The sequence below is a fragment of the Elaeis guineensis genome, chromosome 7 (assembly GCF_000442705.2).
Source record: "Elaeis guineensis isolate ETL-2024a chromosome 7, EG11, whole genome shotgun sequence".
Lineage (NCBI taxonomy): Eukaryota > Viridiplantae > Streptophyta > Magnoliopsida > Arecales > Arecaceae > Elaeis > Elaeis guineensis.
In genome coordinates, this window is record NC_025999.2 from 92,675,146 (window position 1) to 92,693,972 (window position 18,827).

The 18,827-nt window shown below is 37.8% G+C and overlaps 2 protein-coding genes across 2 annotated transcripts in view; both read right to left on the reverse strand.

The window, feature by feature from the left end:
* LOC105048535 (uncharacterized) overlaps positions 1 to 4,617 on the reverse strand; it is a 6,924-nt gene extending 2,307 nt beyond the window's left edge. The window contains exons 1-6 of the mRNA XM_010927859.4: positions 4,176 to 4,617; positions 3,903 to 4,084; positions 3,407 to 3,581; positions 2,500 to 2,702; positions 499 to 624; positions 315 to 418 (exon numbers count right to left, since the gene is read on the reverse strand). Coding sequence (XP_010926161.1) covers positions 315 to 418; positions 499 to 624; positions 2,500 to 2,702; positions 3,407 to 3,581; positions 3,903 to 4,084; positions 4,176 to 4,486 — 1,101 coding nt within the window. The 5' untranslated portion in view covers positions 4,487 to 4,617. The remainder of the gene's footprint in view (positions 1 to 314; positions 419 to 498; positions 625 to 2,499; positions 2,703 to 3,406; positions 3,582 to 3,902; positions 4,085 to 4,175) is intronic.
* A 7,546-nt stretch (positions 4,618 to 12,163) lies between these two features.
* Positions 12,164 to 18,564, reverse strand: LOC105048536 (uncharacterized). The gene is made up of 7 exons (XM_010927863.2): positions 18,407 to 18,564; positions 17,677 to 17,739; positions 17,470 to 17,549; positions 14,891 to 14,999; positions 13,271 to 13,430; positions 12,977 to 13,140; positions 12,164 to 12,881 (listed from the first exon to the last, which is right to left on the reverse strand). The coding sequence occupies exons 1-7, from the start codon at positions 18,407 to 18,409 to the stop codon at positions 12,519 to 12,521; spliced, it is 942 nt and encodes a 313-aa protein (XP_010926165.1). The 5' UTR covers positions 18,410 to 18,564; the 3' UTR covers positions 12,164 to 12,518.
* Between the last annotated feature and the right edge of the window lie 263 nt (positions 18,565 to 18,827).

An 18,827-nucleotide genomic window follows, 5' to 3' on the forward strand; every position in this document is an offset into this window, starting at 1 on the left:
AGAAACAAGATGCAATTGAATGCTGCTCAATGACCAAATTCTGTGAATGAGAAAAGAAAAAGGTACTAAATCACTTACAACATTAAACTTCTAATGCTGAATAATGTTAAGTTATGAAATGAACAAACGTGGATGGCCAAAATCTTATGCAGCTGCATGACTGGTAACTATGGAGAGAGGAAAAATGAACTCAATCACTTACAACGGGAATAAATGGATACCATGTTATCGAGAAAGTAATAACTTCTAAAATATTCTGATAATTTAGAGCTCCAAAAGAGAACAAGATTTCTTTGAAGGACAAGATATCAAACCTCTAAGAGGAAATTATGTTTAAAAGGAAGGTTCCTGTCAGAATGTTCAATAGAATAACGCAACATGTCCACTATGGCCAACTCAGTATCATACTCATTTCTACCTGCACACATGATGTTTAGAGTTCAAAAAAATCAGAATCATTGTCATCAAGCATGATGACTCATTTCAGCCTTGCATCACCTGGGATGTCAAAAATTTGTGTAAGTGGAGGAATTCCTAATAATTCACCCAAATAGGTACGGATATGAGCACGGTCAGAGACTGAGAGTTCATCACCATGAGTGACCACAACAACTGGCTTGTTATCTACAATAACACAGAGGGACAAATATTAATCAATTTGGCCAAACATAGATATCATTCATAGACAGGAGAGTTGGAAATGACTAGCAACAGCACATATCAACAGGAAACAAATAAATGAATCAAGGAAGAAAATAAAATGGTACTGGATACATGACAACCCAAGTTTGTGATAGCAGTGTCAATGCATCAAATAAAGGTTTCAGACTTCATGCCATCCAGCGAACACATAAATTACAATCAATGCTACCACAGCTTCATTATCTGTAGCTTGCAACTGTATGCGATTTTCAATTACAGCAAAGGCAAAACTCAGTTTTGTAAGGGTATATTATATATCTGGAGATTTTCATTTGGAATAAACCATTCAAAGTTTTCAGGAGCTATATGTTAGAATTCCTCCTTTACTTAAATATCCAACAGTAGTTAATCCATCTGATTTTATTTCAACTAGTCTATAGGAAGTCTGATCCAGTGAAAACCCTTAGGCTCTTCCGTAACTGGATTTAAGCATCAGTCCCATCTCTCATGAATTTTAGAAATTATCTTAGAAAACTCAATCTACATTTGCAATTAGACAGAGACACCATAAAACAAAATTACTGAACGATATAGTTAAGAAGCTGGATGATTAGACTCCCCAGAATACCACCCGTTATTTCTTTACATATCAGTGATGATTGAACATGAAAATGAAAGCTGATTTAGATACAAGAAGAGAAGACAGCATGAAGATCCATCTCGAGTTATTGCTGGGGATGCTGCCTTAGATGGAAGATAGTCAAAGCATCACCTCTTAGTCACAATTGCATCATCAAGAAATAGTAGAAGAACGATGATGATGTAAGGACCAAGTGAAAAAAGCTTAGCTCTTGTAGGCAAGTACTGAGTGAAGAGGGTTTTAGCCCTTCTATCTCCCTTTTAGTGCAACGGAAAAATGCTAAAGTCCAGCTCAAGGAACCTGTTCTAGCCAACAGATAGTGTGACAACAATTTGACTATGATTTAGACCTTCTCAGAAAGATCATTTGAAGAAAAGGCATTCCTCATATCCATCTATAGAAAGGCAACCAATGAGATATGAAAACAACAAGTGAAACATGGGTAGATTTGTCTTTGCCACAAGGACAAAAGTCTTGTTATAGCCACTTTGTCAGGAACATGAGTAAAGCCATGAGGAAGGTGGTCCTTGTAGCTCTCAACTGAGAGATCAAAGTAAGTTGATATTTTGTAAACTCACTTACATCTAATAAACCAATCAAATATCTGGAACTGCATTTCAAGTCAAGTGCTTGACCATTAGTAGCCCATCATTACATCAAAAATTCAATCCCTAATAATAAAAAAGAAAAATGTAATCAAGAATTACACTATGTATCATGCAAGTAGCAGCGGGATGGCATAGTAAGCAAACCATTTCACCTCATGCTGAAACCTAGAATGCATTATTAGAGAGAGAGAGAGAGAGAGAGCAAATGCATGCAAACACAGTATATATATATATCCTTTATATCATAACTTATGAAAGGGAAAAAAAATATCAGAGTCGTTAAGATAAACATAATTTTTGCCCATACAACAATAATAATCTGGTAAACTAATATTTGTTGTTGATGATAGACACACTCAACCTAGAAAAGTAAACAACTTGCCAAAAAAAAAAAATCAATAATATGTAAGATGACCCAAACAAGTAAAATACAATGCATAAATATTAATCATATTGAAATGTTATTGCCGCTCATAATCAAAGGTAAATAGAACCTGATGTTGGAATTAGGGACAATATGCAAAAACAAATGTACCAAAGAAACAATAACAGAGAAATTTTATAATCAACTATACATTAAAACACTAAGATCATACAAAAGATTCACACCATGGAATGACAAGAACGGATAGTTGAAAGTTTCAGCAAGCATGTCATTGTACTGTGTATCCTTGTCATCCATTGATTTCAGAACAGATATTCCATCAACAACAAATATGACAAAGTTCACCATCCTCTTCTGGCAAGGGCAAAACTGTCCTTGTTGTGCTGTGCCTTTTATTCTCTTCCTTGTAACCACATCATCTGAGTCCCTGTCACAAGAAGGCAGACATATGTCAAAAACGTATAAATATACGCTTCTATATTTAAAAAAGAAATTCAACATATCAATAACATATCAAAATCAAGAAGTTTTAACATCAAAATCAACAAGCGTTAAGAGGAGACAGGCAGTCATTATTAAAAGAAGCAAAATGCACATTGCTATGAGTTGAGAATCAGAACAAATAATCAAGATTGATGTACATAATATTCATAGTAGAGATCACCAATTGATTCCACGTTTTAATGGATCACAAAAACTTACAACATTTGGAATACATGCATCGCTACGAAATCATAAATAAATTTCTACCATTAACTATTTGGGATCATCCTTGCTAATCTTTATTCACCAATAATGTTATTTTCGCAAGCTTTTTCGAAACCATTCTCACAACTTCCAGCCATGTTACTTACTTTAGATTTCATTTTCCTAAATCCTTCAAGAAAGACCTTGGCCCTCTCCTAACCAGCCATGTTACATATCCGCACCATCTTAATGGATTCTTTATCACTTTGCTCTCAATTTGTGCAACTCCAACAGTTACTCTACCATACTCATTCTTCACTAATCACTGTCCTTCCTACCATCATGACACATGAATTCAAGTTCTCATTTATGTTAACTAAACAATCACAACTAACCAAGATCTTATAGGAACATCAAAATAACCCATATTTCACATACTCTCACCTGATCACCATTTGTCGATGACTGACCCCCTGCATCATCCAATGTTGGAGCAATTTGAAGTTATCAGATGACAATGTCGACAAACTACGTGTATCATAGACACAAAGCGACTTCGAATTCCTCGGAATCATGTACTCTTGCAAGAAGCAGGACCCTTCTGTAACCGACACATTATCTGCAACGGTACATATATATATGTATATAAATAATAAAAGCAGCAATAAGATAAACAACAGGTACCAACTTGGGGAAATACGACCCCTTTGTTTTCATTAAATCAGTAACCAGTTGGCTACTTGCTATCTCTGAAACTTCTTTATAGCGACCCCTTTTGTTGTCCCCACAATTTCTACGGTTCGTTTTTCCTTGCTAACCAGCTCTGTAAATTTTACTTTCTTGTTTAACAAAAGCCGGGTGGCAGCATTGCTGCCTCCTTAATCATTTAAAGGAAAAAAAAAAAAAAAACTTGGGGGAATATGAAGGTAAGAATACTCACGGGAAACCTGTCCTCTGTCGGGCGCAAACGGGTCATCTTGGAAGACCCTGGTGATCCTGTTGACGAGGGTACTCTTGCCAGACCCTCTCGGCCCGACCAGAAGCAGCGTCGTGGTCTCTGGGATATCGTAATCGCTCGCCTTGGTACCGCCGACCTCCTCGATCCAATCACCAGGCCGATGCCTACCCAGGATCAACAACAAAAGATTGAAGCAAGCAAAACAAAACCAAACGGAGACACACCAAAGTAGTTTATATTCTGTTTTTTCCTTACCTTGCGATGATATTTTTGGCCGCTTGGAGGGCATGGGGTGGCATTCTGGGCGGGGTCACATAAGACTCCAAGACCTCCAAATATGTCTTGTATCGCCGCTGCTGGGACTCATCGTCGGCGGGCTCTAGGTCGGTGGCGAGGCTTGAGTGGTCGCCGGGGTTGGCCTCGGAGTAGGAGACGGACGGGGAGAGATCGGAGAAGGAGGAGGAGGCGTCCGCCTCATCGGCCGACTCTGCAGAAGAGAGAGTAAGGGGATTTAGAGGGGAGGTACCTGGAGGGAGATGATCGGAACCCCGTCGTCCTCCTCCCATGCCTCCAATCCAATTGCTTCCACTGGAAGGTTTGGTATCACATCACATCACATCTTAATTTCTTAAATAGATAGCTTCAGCGTTAGTGGTTAACCTCCCGGTAACTCCCGGAACTACAGTTGCGCGTGGTGGAAGTAGACACGCCTCCTTTGTTATTTTGGTAGCGTAATCCCATTGGGAGTTTGGGACTCTGCTGATATTTTTTGAATTTTAATGAAGGTAAGACTCAAAAAATCTTATCTTGCTTCTATCTAAACGCGTGACCAGCGTCTCCGTCGACAGACTATTTTATAGTCCGTTATAGCCATTGGATTTCATCAAATCGATACTTGCCGCCCAACATAATAGCTTTCGTGATCTCGGATTGGGAGAACGAACACTGCACGATCCCATGCAGTTAATAATGCCGTCCAAAATAGCATACATTGCTGCTAGGAAGAGGAACCTCTGCCGGTCAACGGGTTGGATCATGACCCAACCCAAAAATCCTGGTGACCTGGCCTTTTTAGGACCCGACCCGACCCTGGAACCCGACCCGAGAATCTGACTTGATCTGAATCTGGTAGTGGAACTAGTTTAGGTGAAAGATAATGGCCTTTTTATTTGTTATACTTTTTATATTTTTTGAACTATATTAGATTTTTTTGAGATGTTAATTCCTTCAGCTCTCTTATTCTAGTCTTTTTATGGTGTCATAATATAACATTTTAATTTACTTTTTAATATGATGTGCTCAGGTTATTCAAGCTCCAGCTTGACCAAAATAAGACATTTTATAGTTAAATTGAGCTTTCTTGGTGAAAAGCAGTCGGATACCTTTGCAAATGTGAGTTCTATAAGATTCTCAATTTTAAGTGCAAAATATACATTAAACTCATGCATAGCCTGATAATTAGCATTTAAAGATGGGTTCACTGGTACAAATTAGTGTGGTACGTCATTTGATTTTATGATTTTTCACATGTATCTTCTTATATATATATATTTTTCCTTTTCTTTTTTTTTTCTGCACATCTTCAGAAGAAGCATGTTGAGCTGTTGAAACAAGCATGATGACGGATCACCTATGCAATATCAGCTTCTACCAACATTATTTTCCAAGGTCATTCTCAGCCTTAGGTTACATCACATCATTGGAGGCTTGACATAATCTTAGAAAAACTGGCAGCAAATTGTACAAGATGAAGAGAGCCAAGTTATATCAGCCAATGATACCAGACATTGCATGCACCAGCATGGTTGCACACCATATCAATTAGCTCATCTCTTTTATATGGATTAATCATCGAGACGAGCGCATGCTGAATAGGACTTACAGGAGGATGACAAGGTGATTGCATGGTATACGGCCACGTGGTACGTGCGGTGGCATTTAAGCTAACATGCTATGCCGGGAAGGGAGGGATATAAATTAAAATTACTAGTAGCCAGTTTGGAGACCAATGGTTTGGACGGTGGACGGCAGTTGGTTGAGTAAGACGGAAAAGGAATAGGAAGGTAATACATCTCATGTTGTCTCTGGTGGGAATTATGGAGGATGATTATTCCTCGGAAGCTATTTTTTTATTTTAATAAATTAAATATGTTATACAATTCTTATGCAAATACATCCGTAAGATACAACATGTGAAATATCCAAAAATTGCATGAAAGACATTGATAGAGAAGCCCATAATTTAGTTACAGCATGATTGGCCGCATAGATTACAATCCAATCAATCATGAGAACGGATCTTCTGCTGTACTTAAAAAGTATCGTAGAAAAACATCCATTAAAAAATAAGTGGCACGCCTTAAAATATTAAAGAAAGATAAATAGATAAATTTCAAAAATATTTGAATAATTTAGATAAACATCACATAATCAATTTTTTTTTTTGAATATTTCAATATATGCACAGCACCATGCAGAAGATCTCGTTTCATCAATCATACTATTTATTTTTTCATAAATATACCATCTTAAAAAAATGAAGAATAGCAATTATTTGCCAACAACTTTAATAGGTGGATGAGAACCGATATTCACAGATGGTGAAGCCATCTAACAACTATCAAAGAATCTCCCTTCAGAATAATGTATGGGAACTCATAACTCTGCCATCGAAACCGCAATATTAAATTTGAACCGCACTTGCAACTATAAATAAATTTATGGAGTTCCTGATAACGAAACCCGTTCCGCCGTGTCCCAGGCAGCTTTTGGTCTCAGGTCATTTGATTTCTGCAATATGGTTATTTTTGATTGGAAGTTCTAGCATTAGTTAAGTAGTATTCTTTATCTACATTGCGGTTTGTTCGCTGGTTAAAGGATTATAAGAATAAATAAACAAATAAATAAACATCTATCTACAAGGGTCAAGATTAATGATCTATACGATCTACGCTTAGTTATAACAGAAATCTGAAGTACATCAAGAATAGGACTGGATAAACGAATATTCTGACTTCTTCCAACAAAATTAGATGATTTCTGTCATAAGAAACTAAGAAAAGAGATCATTGACTAGGAAGTTGGAACCGCGGGTCATGTAAAGAAAGAAATTTAACAAAAAATATATATTTATTCAAAACGAAGGTAGTGATCTGTACTCAAACTCTAAAATATTTCTTTTTTCTTCGGTTTTTGTAAGCACAACACTGGAACCCATACATGTGTTTCAAAAATATTTACGGAAAGGAATGTTAAATGGGCATAATGTTAGTCTCATTCATAGATTAACCATTTTTCTTGAATCATTAAATTTATATGAGGAAATTCAAGATGCCATAGGGCGGGGGCTCAAGTTGCTTCTGGTTTCATCATCTGTACTAATAAGATCTCGACTGCACATAGATTATGAATGTGCAACATGTGCAAGACTACCATACCTTTGATTGAGTCGACGGTTGTTTGGGTTGATCTTATCTTTGCTAGACTATTAACAAGCTGGGGGTTCAACTCAGATCGGCTTCAATCTGAATCCACCCTTCCAACTTACTTTTTTAGTAAACCTATGTTTAGGTTTTATGAATTTGGATTGCGCTTGGGCTCAAAACTCCTAATTTGTCCTCAAGTATGGTTCGATTAGGATTAGCCTTGAACCTAACTCAAATCAAGCTTTCACTTGATCCAATCTGGCTCAACCTGACTTAATCCGACCAGATATAATAATAGATAAATAAATAATTTATATTTATATTTTGTATAAATTATTTATATATATATATTTATATAATTAATTTTAATATTGTTAAATTATGTTTAAATATATCAGTGGGTTTTATTTATTGAGGCTTCAACTTAAATATCAATCCAATAAAAATGGGTTAGAAATTAAGATGGAACCAATCCAGCTAGCCGGATCTAATCCGAAGTTAATATAGAAATTGGTTGGGTTAGGTTAGAAAAATCCCAACATGAAATTGAGTTGGATTGGATTAGACTTCAGAAATTTGGAGGTGTTATTGGATTAGATTCTCTGCTCATCGTGGCCTTACATTATACTTAAATTGCCCCACTGAATTTCCATCGTTTTCGTGGAAACAGAGATTCACACATGGCCAGTACAAAGGAGAAAAAAATTTAATCAATTGGCTAAGTCTGGTCAACTGTTCCCACCAATTGAAAGCACTTAGAATCCAATCTGACGCTATTTCTATTAAGTAGATCAAGAAACACAAAAAGTATTATTTTTTCGTACATAGCTAAAGTCATTATTTGCTCAAAACCAAAAAAAAATAATCAACCATCAAACGGTGGTGATGTTAAAGTCGGCCACGGTTCCTGCCGGACATCCCATCCTGCACCTGCCGGGTAGTAGGTGAATACCCTCCTCTTTCCGCACCCACGTTAGAAGTGGTTTCACATCCATGAGCACGCTGCAAAGGTCAACTGTGCAAAGCCATTACCACCCATATGCCATCATCATCCCCACTAACATCAAATCCCCGGTTCACAAATAATTACGCCATCTAACCCTGAGAAACTACCACAACAGCGTTCTGCTAAGTTTTGTAACCACCAATACTAATTATTATGACAATAGTAGTGTTCGACACATGCATTTTGATGTTTTTTTTTTTCCCGGCCTACTCCAATGTGTGTTCGTTGAGGCCACAATATCACGCTCTAAGTAGCTGATGCCAACCTTTTTACCATGAGGTTGAGGTTGTATCTTTCGTATGAAAGGATGGTTGATATTTTTTTTACGATATCACTTATCTGATCGTATTTTGCACAACTTTCAAAACATTTCGAACCTATCTATTGATCTATTTGTACATATCTCAATGAAACGATTGTGTGATCCAATGGTGATTCACGTGAAGGAAGGGGAATCTTTTTTGGTGCGAAAGATACAACCCTCTCCCTTATCATGCGCCCAGCAATTTGAAGTCAACAACTAGTTCAATGGGGCCACGTATTCCGCACAACAATTATTATCAGGCTAAATTCAAAATCAAGTGGTGATTTGTACCACACCGTGCCTTCCCCGTTACTCATTTGTTAGGCTTAAAAAATGAAACGTAAAATATAAATGACCACTTGACACATTTCCCCCTGCGAGTACGCAAGCCAACACATCATGATCACAAACCAATGAACCATATGCCTCATTATTCCCTCTTTTTCTCAAAAAAAAGTCTCTTTCCTTTTTGTTTTCCTTGAGAGTTGAGACACGAACTTTGGCAAGAACAGAATAGAACTCTACATTACTTTCACAGTACATACATTGATCATATGAATAAAAATACTCAGCCAACATACATACACATCGCAGCGGATTATTGAGATGAATCGAGCTTCCTTCCAGCTATAAAGAATCTGATGCAGCAAGAACATTATGAGCCATCCCTCATCTCCCTCTCCTGCACCTTCCATGCCCATTAGATGATGGCTATGAGAACATTATCACCTAGTGATGCAATGGGTTCGGGCCCGTCGGGACTCTCCGCTTCTCCACGCCATACCGTGGATCAATCTCGTCACCTTCATCCGGACTCCGTTTAACCTCCACCACGGTGGAATGCCGCGCCTGCCCATGTTGATGCTGGTGGTGGTGGTGGTGATGATGATGGTGGTGAGAATGTCTTGTGGAGAAATCGAGCTTATTAGCTGATAGCACGTTGCGAGGCGCCGAGGAGAGGGAGGTGCTCTGAGGCTTTAGATGGTTCCATCCGTGGAACAAAAACAGGAGGAGGATGAGCCAAAGGAGAAGAGAGAGGAGAAGAGGTGTTCTCATAGCCATGGGGGGTGTGGAGAAGGGTGGTGAATTGAAGGGGGATTCATGGGTCTAAGTGAGAGGGGATGGGGGGTATACAAGTTTTGCCAGCTCGAGTTGAATGGACCGACATAAGAAATATCGTGGGGGTGGAGTGATGTGTTGAAATGGGAGGTGGATTTGCTTACTTGCGACTCCGTTTGTTGGGTTTCTTTAATTGGGTTTGAGTTTTTCTTGGCCCTTTTTATGCGGAGGGGAGCAGAGCTCCGCATTGGGCGATCTTTTTCCAATGAGACTGTCTTCCTTGACGTCCAAGGAAGAAAGGGCGCACTCAATTGTCAAACCTCTAGAGAGACTTCTACTTATAATGCGGCAATAATGGTCTCTCTGTCTTAGAGAAGGCCGCGGGGGGGTTCGGTCACACCCACCCCCATATGAGGGTGAGGGGATCTTGGTAGTACTGTCATTTGGATTTGGGGTGGTGGGTGGAGCTTTTCATTTGGGAGACTGGCTGGTGCTTGATGACAAGTGTCCCACGGTTTTTTTGGGGGCGTATTTACCTCTGGGATCATTTAATGGATCCAAGTGAGCCCATAAGTATGGTTTTGATTCAGAGATCATTTTATACTTGATGCACCTCATGTTCTAGTGCAAGTAAAATAAAATCAGCATATGATCAATGAAATGATGCTTAAACTGCAATGGTTAGACTGCGTTATATGGAGTTGCTCTATTGTGTATGATGGAACAACAAAAACGAAAACAAAAGCAACATCAACGTCCCCTCAGTTGCCCAAAGTGTTGCCTTCTTTCATACTAAACATATTAGGAAGATAATTAGCGGTCAAGTAAAGGGGCCGACTATGGCGGGAATAGCAATTGGAAAGACACACTACAATCTCAGCTGTTGGATCTTATTCAGGACTGATGTCTTTGGTTGCCTTTTCTTTAAATACAATTAGCAGGGTAGCCTTCCTAGTTAATGGAAGAATTAGAAGAAATTGTTAGGCATTGTTTTTCTCTCCAAGCATTTTCTTGATTTTTTTTTTAAAATATATATATATATATATGGCAGATGCATGCAGGTGACAATCAGGTCAGATAGGGCCAAATATAGATAATGTTGGATAAGGGTCACATCAAAAATTTACTAGCTCAAATCTGTCTTGTTTATAATACAGACCAAAAATTTTGATTTAAAAAAAAAATGCGGCTCACAATCTTTTTGATCCTACAACACTTGTTGTTTATGTATATTTAGAACCACATTAAATTAGCCATAGAGTGTCACAATTTGATCCGTTAAAAAAAGATTAACTTTGATGGTAATGCCAGAAATGACAAGGATGGAGCTTGCTTTGATATCCGTTGCCCTAATAGAAGACTTTTGGCAGCTGGTGACTCTCACCTCTTAGATCCTTCGGTCTCTAATAGGAGATCTTTGATCCTTCACGCTGCGGAGCTTCACGCTGCTTAGACAGGTATCATCTTTGTCAAACAGCAACTTCACGCGGAGAGAATTTTTTTGGAAGGTGATTCTGCTATTATCATTTCTTGGATTCAGGGAGATGCCAAGAGACTCGAGGGTCATCCGCTTATCCGAAATATCTGGATCTCTCTTCATCAAATTGTTGCAGTTAGAGTTTGAAATGTCTACTGAGAGGTGAATATTTCAGCAGATTGAATGGCAATTTTTATTGCCAAACACTCCGACGACTAACTATAAAGATAGGACGAAAACTATCCGCTGACTTTATGAAATTTTATGTATCTTAGCCTTTTGAACTGCTCTCGTACTAGATTGATGTGACCGTCCATTTGTACCTAAAAATAATTTTATTTACCCATCAATATATCAAAACCAAGACTTTGCATAGCGTGTGTTATATTGCTACGACAGACCTACAAAAAATGATTTTGATCATCGTAACTATTATAATTACTGTTATTTACCTTAATAACTAATGTTAAACTTTTAATGATAAAATAATATATTATAATGATTATTATTATTATGTTATTACGAAAATAATGCACAATAATGAGACATCAAATAAAAAAAATATTATGTCATGCACGTCTAGAGGGGAATCTAATTGAAAGATTTTAAATTTTAAACAAACTAGCATTTTGTTTGAATACCCAAGCAAAAAGCCGTCATTTACGTTAACACAGACCGTTACGAAGGTAAATAATATATTATAGTGGCCATCATTTTTTTCGCCCGTTATTATGCATAAAATGTAGAAAAGGGTGGCCTCAGTCTTACAACACCGTTATCCAAAGTTTTCAACATGGCCAGAGAGCCCGGGAATCGTGTAATTTCTATAACACAAGCAAATAAAATCTTGAATCTTGCTTCCTCAACAGCAATTGACAGATTACCTTGCCTCGCAGACATGACAGTTATGGTAGACCAGTATTCAGAATACAGAACGGAATAGTAAAGTGATAATTGTGTACAGAAAGAAAAGAAACAGAAGGCAACACCATTTGCATACAATGTTACAATTCTCCTTTCCATACAACCAGATGATGCATCAAAATTAAACCAAAAACACAAATGCATGGTAGAAGATTCATAGTTATGAACTATACACCTCTCCTTGAAATTGACCACGAATTGCCAGAATGAATGGCACAGTATTTCAGCATTCGTACCACCCCTTGTGTCACAAGCCCACTTCCTGAAGATGAAGATCTTCTTGAATCTGTGTAACCAAATTCCTCAAGATGATTTTCGGACCATTTAGCAAATCAAAGTCACTGTATCGCCGACCCTATATCATATGATGCCACTGCTGGAAACTGGAACTACATTCATAAAACTATTTGCGGCGGATTGAAGCCACCGATATTCCATTTTGTCCGCTCACAGATCTTTGACTGAGCTGCCATGATGATGGCTTGACCCTACCCGTCAACAGAGCAGATGCGGAGGCTGCTTTTATTCTCCTCCTTTTTGACTCGAGTTCTAAACGTTTGTTCCCTGATGCAGAGCTTGATGACTCTGGAAAAATGGAGGAAGCCTTGATTGCTGCCCGCTTCTCCCTCCTATTCCCATCAAACTTTGAAGAGAATCTCGCAGCAGCTGCGCCTGCTGCATCTTCTTCAGAGGGGGGAAGAAGTCGTATTCCAAGGCCAAGCTTTCTTGCACGTTCCTCTTCTTCACCTACCCTTTTCTTCTGACTCTAAAATGGACAAGAATAACTAAACAATAAGAATCCATGAACAGAATGCTACCATGATAGAAGAAATTCGGGCATAAATTCATCAGATAGCTCACTCTAAGACGAGCACGGAGAGCTCTGTTAAGGTTATAGTCATCAGAGTGCCTACTGTCTGAGACTCTCTGAAGGCGGACAAGCAATGGCTCAGCTTCCTTCTTCTTCCGCAGATCTTCTTCCTGATGCTCGAGACGATAGAAGGGATCAGCAAGCTTGCCTCTTTCTGCAACATATTTTTTAGTGAGAAACATACCAGGACAAATGAAAAAACCAAAATAAAAAAGAAACCTGCAAGAAAGAAAGTGTAGGAACAACTTATTCATTTCATTAAAGAGGGGAAGTAAGTTGTTGACCTTCATCCGCTGGAAAAGCAAATGTCTCTGCATCCTCAATGTCAAAATCCTCAGTCTTGCGCTGAGCCCCGCTAATGATGACATATTCACAGTTTTTTGGATCTGTCTGGATGACTATTTCATGCTTACAGCATGCTGATTTCATGGTAAAGCTCCATATCTAATAACATAGACACCACATTACACATCTAGGACAGTTCAAACAAGAAGATACAAGCCAACAGCTACCAGACCGCATCACCATTTAAAGAACACTGTAAAATAGTAAAATGTGAAAAAAAAATGTTGGAAATAAAATGAAAGAGGTTCCCGGAATACCCTCAATACTGGTAACTTGCTTTTTCAGAAAAAACATAATTGCATGCTACTTCTTAACTAAAGAATTAATGCAGATGGTGCAGACTGGGGCAAAAACTGAAGACTGCAAGCATCTATCATAATTTTTTTAATCAAAGCCTGACCTAAGCAGATTCCTAGCATTTCTCTCGTTCCTCTTATGATCAAAAAACTACTCACCTAAGAAAATAAAAGTAACATATTGCACAACAATAGTAACCAGGCAATCGAGTGCCTTGGACAGACTCTAATTATAATTTGCTGCCCTTTGACCCAACAAAATCTTCCTCATGAAAGACAAGGTACTAAACTGAAGAATGAAAAAGATGATATACCACTATCATTGCAATGGGAGAAAACAACTTCCATGCATACTAAATGCTAAGCACCCAAGTTAATCATAAAATATATTTCGGGGCATTATACCACGAGCAAGGAAAAGGTACCACTGTCCAGAAAACAAAGGAACGATGCATGTCTCACCAGGTAAGGAGGCTATATTTCACAGATAACCAAGAAAAGATGCATATATCATCAAACAGGAAAGCATGGTTTCATAGGCCAATGTAACAGAGATATCCAAGACAGCATACGAGAGATGATAATTTTTATCATGTAGGATAACTGAACCTGCTGGTGTAACACCATGAAAACCAATACCATCTTGAGAATATGAAGACCTAACAGCAGGTTAGCGGTAACATCAAAAAAAAATACAATAACATGAATAAAATTGCCAACCAGAATGATATTCATATTGCAGCATTTTTTAATGTTCAATAGGTCATAATGTTCTGATTTTTCATTCTTAGTTCCTGCAAATCTATAATTGAAGATACGAAGGAATGGGCCAAGCTGCTGAACTTGAAAGTGGTGAGCCAAGTTTAATAAATTCTCGTTGACTGGATCAGGTAAAATGCATGGCATTTTATAAAATCATCGATTCACACCCTCAAACTAAATCAAGATTCGAGCTAGTGACTTGTACAGGAGTAGCAAATAAGATCATTTCATTATGGCATAAATACATTAGCGTAAATATTAGTTTTTTGTTTTTTTTTTTTGGGGAGGCATACTTGAATTCTTTTTATTTCGTTACATGTACTAAAATCAATCTGTTTAAGTATTCATTGACCGTAAAAAATGATAGAGCTTCAATAAGGTCTCAATTTGACCCAACCAAGTAGAACAGTGAGACAAGGTAAGTTTTCTGGTTCTGGAACTTTGGATTGTTTAGCATATTTGGAAGATTGATAGAGATCTCTTGGTAGTTAAGCAAAGTACCTTAGTCGAATAATAGTTTCCCACTTGCTTTTTCTCAGCATTGAACCTTACACCCTTGGCAATCATTGAATTGCATCCCCCACACCAGACATTGAACGGCATCTCGAATCTGACAAACAAAATATTACAATTGAGCAGATGCATATGGGCTCAGAAGATGGAGAAAATATTGAAACTTGCATAAAGAACTGGTGCAAACAAAGATGTCAATTATTAAAGTTTCACCATGCAAAACCAGGTCAACATTCAAAGATGCAAATTGAACTTGCAATTCATTAGTCTGTCATCCATCATTCATTCAAAAGTGAATCATGACACAGAAGTGTATTCCTGCTTAACTTCTCAAATAAACAAGGGAAGACAGGTAAATTCAGATACATGCAAAAGATGCATCTTTAACACTGATACGATGTTTGAAAAAGTAAAACCCTAATAACTGATGCCTTTGTTTTGAATATAAAGTATACATCAATCCAGATCAAAGATAGCGTCCATATAATTATTATTTTTTTTCAAAGGATTGTTTTCATGGACAGAAGAATCATGCAATCACCTATTTCTATAACATAAACTTCTTGCAATGGAACTCCACAACTACGCATAATAAATTGAGGGATATGCAACAAAATATAAAAAAATCACTATCCTGGCAAAACACATGAAGTTCAAGGAATCAGTCAATGTTACCACGACAAGTGAGTAAACAAATCTGGAGAAAATCCAGGATACCGCAACAAGAAAAGATATTAATCAGTAAAGAAACAGAATCAGTGATGTAAACAAGCCTCATGCCATGAATGAGAAGGCTAACTTGATTCTACTTCACCCACAGTTCCTTAATCCAAGGTCCCCCAAAATGTAATGTCTCAAAATCATTTCTCCTATAACCCCATAAAAATACAATAAAACTGCTTCAAACCCCCTTCGCCTGATTGTTGTTACAAGTTGTCACCTGGATGCTTGGGAATGCACAGGCTTCAAGGCATTCATGCAATCCATATCTTGACCAATTGAACATGAGTATGCAATTGTATGTATGTTGCACATATCCATGCAGATTTGTCTGGTCCATATATATGTATGCAGATTCGTGTAGGTAAAAAAAAAAGGGCCCTCAAGAGAGAATGACTTAAGTTTGCTGGTGTGGCAGCTAAGGTCTCCCCAACTACCATTTTACCATCCCTGCAAACATATGCCCTTTCAATGCCTCCCTCTTACTTCTCTCTCTTCTCTTACTCACAGCCTCCCTCATCCCCTACTATCCTTTCCCACATCATATCAGCGTCTGGCACCATTTCCTTTTTATTTTGGTTGGTCTCACTCAAGTAATAAGGGGCTTAAACCAATTAAAGTTACTTAGCGGGGCACATAAAGCAAGTTTGGCTTGTTTAATGGAGATCAAAAGCTAGATGCCTTAATAATTATTCCTCTTCCATTCTTGCTTCTGCCTCTTCACTTGGGTGTTGGATTTGAACACATAAATATCCAGATAACCATTCTTTCTCTGCATGGCACACAAGGCTGAGCAAAAACCTTCCCAACGGCAGGTTCTCATGGGTTTCAGCTATCTGATGATACCATTCCTTCTCTAAACTTTCGTTTTTCTTTTCATCTTGCATCTTTCTCCTCAACTTTTCTTGTAGCATACTTCCATGCTTTCCAGGTCTTTTCCATCCCATGAGTCTTGCTTACTCTTTGACCACTCCTTTTTTGTGTGATTTCTTCCCTTATAATTTTAAATTGTTATTTCTTTGGCATTTCCTTTCTATCATACAGAATGTCTTGATGGTTTGTCCTCGGTATATCAAAAGCTTTTAAATTTGAAAAATAATTAGGTCTTAAACTAGAAAATGCAACAATGTTCTTAACATCTAAGTAACTGCCCTTGATTATAATTTGGATAGACCTTGATCGCACTAAAAGTGGGCTGATTTACTGCTCTGAAATTTATTTACCTCCCCAAGCTTATTTAGCTCTCCAAGCTAGAAACTAGACACCCCTAAATCCTATGGATCCTTAGAAATCCAAGTCTAAGCCATTACATACATATTATTTCTAGCCCTCAAATATCATTCCTCTTGGGTGCAAATATACCTTCACCTTTTTTGCTTGTTTATTCATCTCTAAGTTGTTGGTTGAACAAATAAGAGGAGTATTCCCTACTCTTATTTGATAACTTCCTTCTCCTGAATCTATAAAAATCTAAGAAAACTCTAACATCATTCTTCAATATTTCCATTAAAATCTATTTCACATACAGATTTAGATTGCAAAACATCAAGACACTACAGATCTAACATCTTCAACCATTAAACAGGTAATTTCAAGACAGTAGATTATCAACATGCTACATTTAAGTCTTGTGCATTGTTTAGGTTAAGCATGATAATTCTGCTTCTATACACACACACACACACGAGGCAGTACTATTGACCCTTGACCAAAATGTAATTACCTGAAAAAGAACATCACGAGGAGTTTGACCATAGCATTAGCTCACAAAATTAGCAAACAAAAGAAAAATCAATCAGACATGATGCTTCATTTTTTTTTTCTTTTTTGACTTCGAAACATCTTACCTTATGATTAAAATGCCCTGGTCTATCTTTCTTGCTCTCTCCCTGAGGGCATGTTGTCCATGAAATTTGTTCAATGAACCCTGTAAGTGAGAAGCGGAAAAACAACGTTGAATAGGCAAAATTTTGGTAAACATTACAAAATATGAGTTACAAAACCCACCAAAACAAATAGAGGGAGGCTATCAACTACCATAATGACAGACATACCTGTTTTGGGGTCCATTCTGGTGGATAGTAAAAATTATCTGCTCTGGCAGCTGCGAGGGAAGACTGAAAACAGAGAAGAAATACAAGTTGGGCACATCAGATTATTCCAGCAAAAAAAAAAAAAAAGATAAATCCTTGCATGATATTCAAGAAGGATCACGCAACCGTACATAAAAAATATATTTCAGGAAGGTAACATGAGGATATTTATAGATTCTGACAATCAAACTTTTCTTTAAAAAAGAAAAAGAAAAAAGAAAAATCCAACGATCAAAAAAATTAGCACTTTAAATCGCTTGCAAACCTTCAATCCAACATAAATGTTTTCCACAAAATTTTAGCAGCCTGTGTTTGATTTTCGGAACATCATAAGAAATCCTTATAATATAAGCATGAAGCATATGTCATTAAGAACTTCAAACAAATAATAATATTAATAACACTCTTTACAGGAAATTAGGAACCCACAGCCATCAAGAAACAACGAATGATTTATAAAGAAAATAGTATGAATCACAGAATTGCAATGGATATACCTCAAAATCAGCGAAAGTTTTGAGGATACTTCGACTAACAGATAAATCACTCCAACAAACCTAAATATCCTATTTTTGAATGATGGAAACCCTGGCGCTGATTGATCCTAGACAATTAGGGTTTTGTAACGCCTCAAACCATAAAAAAAGTCCGTAACTTCTATCAAAAATCAGGCAAAAGGATTGCCACGTACCATGATTGATCACCGGAATCGGATCAGATAGGCGTCGGACGATAAGCGATTCGATCAGTTCTGCCGATTGGGGAGGCGGAGACCTTCAAGAATCCATGGGGCAATCGACAGAGAAGTCCGCAACCGGGGGCCTAATATTCTCGGAGAGAGAGAGAGAGGAATCTGTACGCTGTCCCGCGGGACAACCGACAATGCTGTATAACCAAACTATGCGGTCGTCGGCACGGCCGCCGTACGTGGCTGAATGCTGATCCCCTTGAAGTTTGAAGCCCTTGCTTAGCACCCTCAAGGCTTCCGTATCTGATTTTGAATAGGATTCGGATAGGAATGTTCAAATCCCATTGGATCCGAATTCGGATCCGGATAGTCATGAAAAAATTCCACAGCTTCGTAATATCTCTTTCTACTGTTAAATTAAATA

What these genes read in the sequence shown, in the direction of transcription:
- LOC105048536 (XM_010927863.2), bottom strand. An exon ending in CAGAATGGACCCCAAAACAG is followed by an intron (nt 17,550 to 17,676) that starts GTATGTCTGTCA and finishes TCTCACTTACAG; the next exon opens with GGTTCATTGAACAAATTTCA. An exon ending in GAAACTATTATTCGACTAAG is followed by an intron (nt 13,431 to 14,890) that starts GTACTTTGCTTA and finishes CTATGTTATTAG; the next exon opens with ATATGGAGCTTTACCATGAA.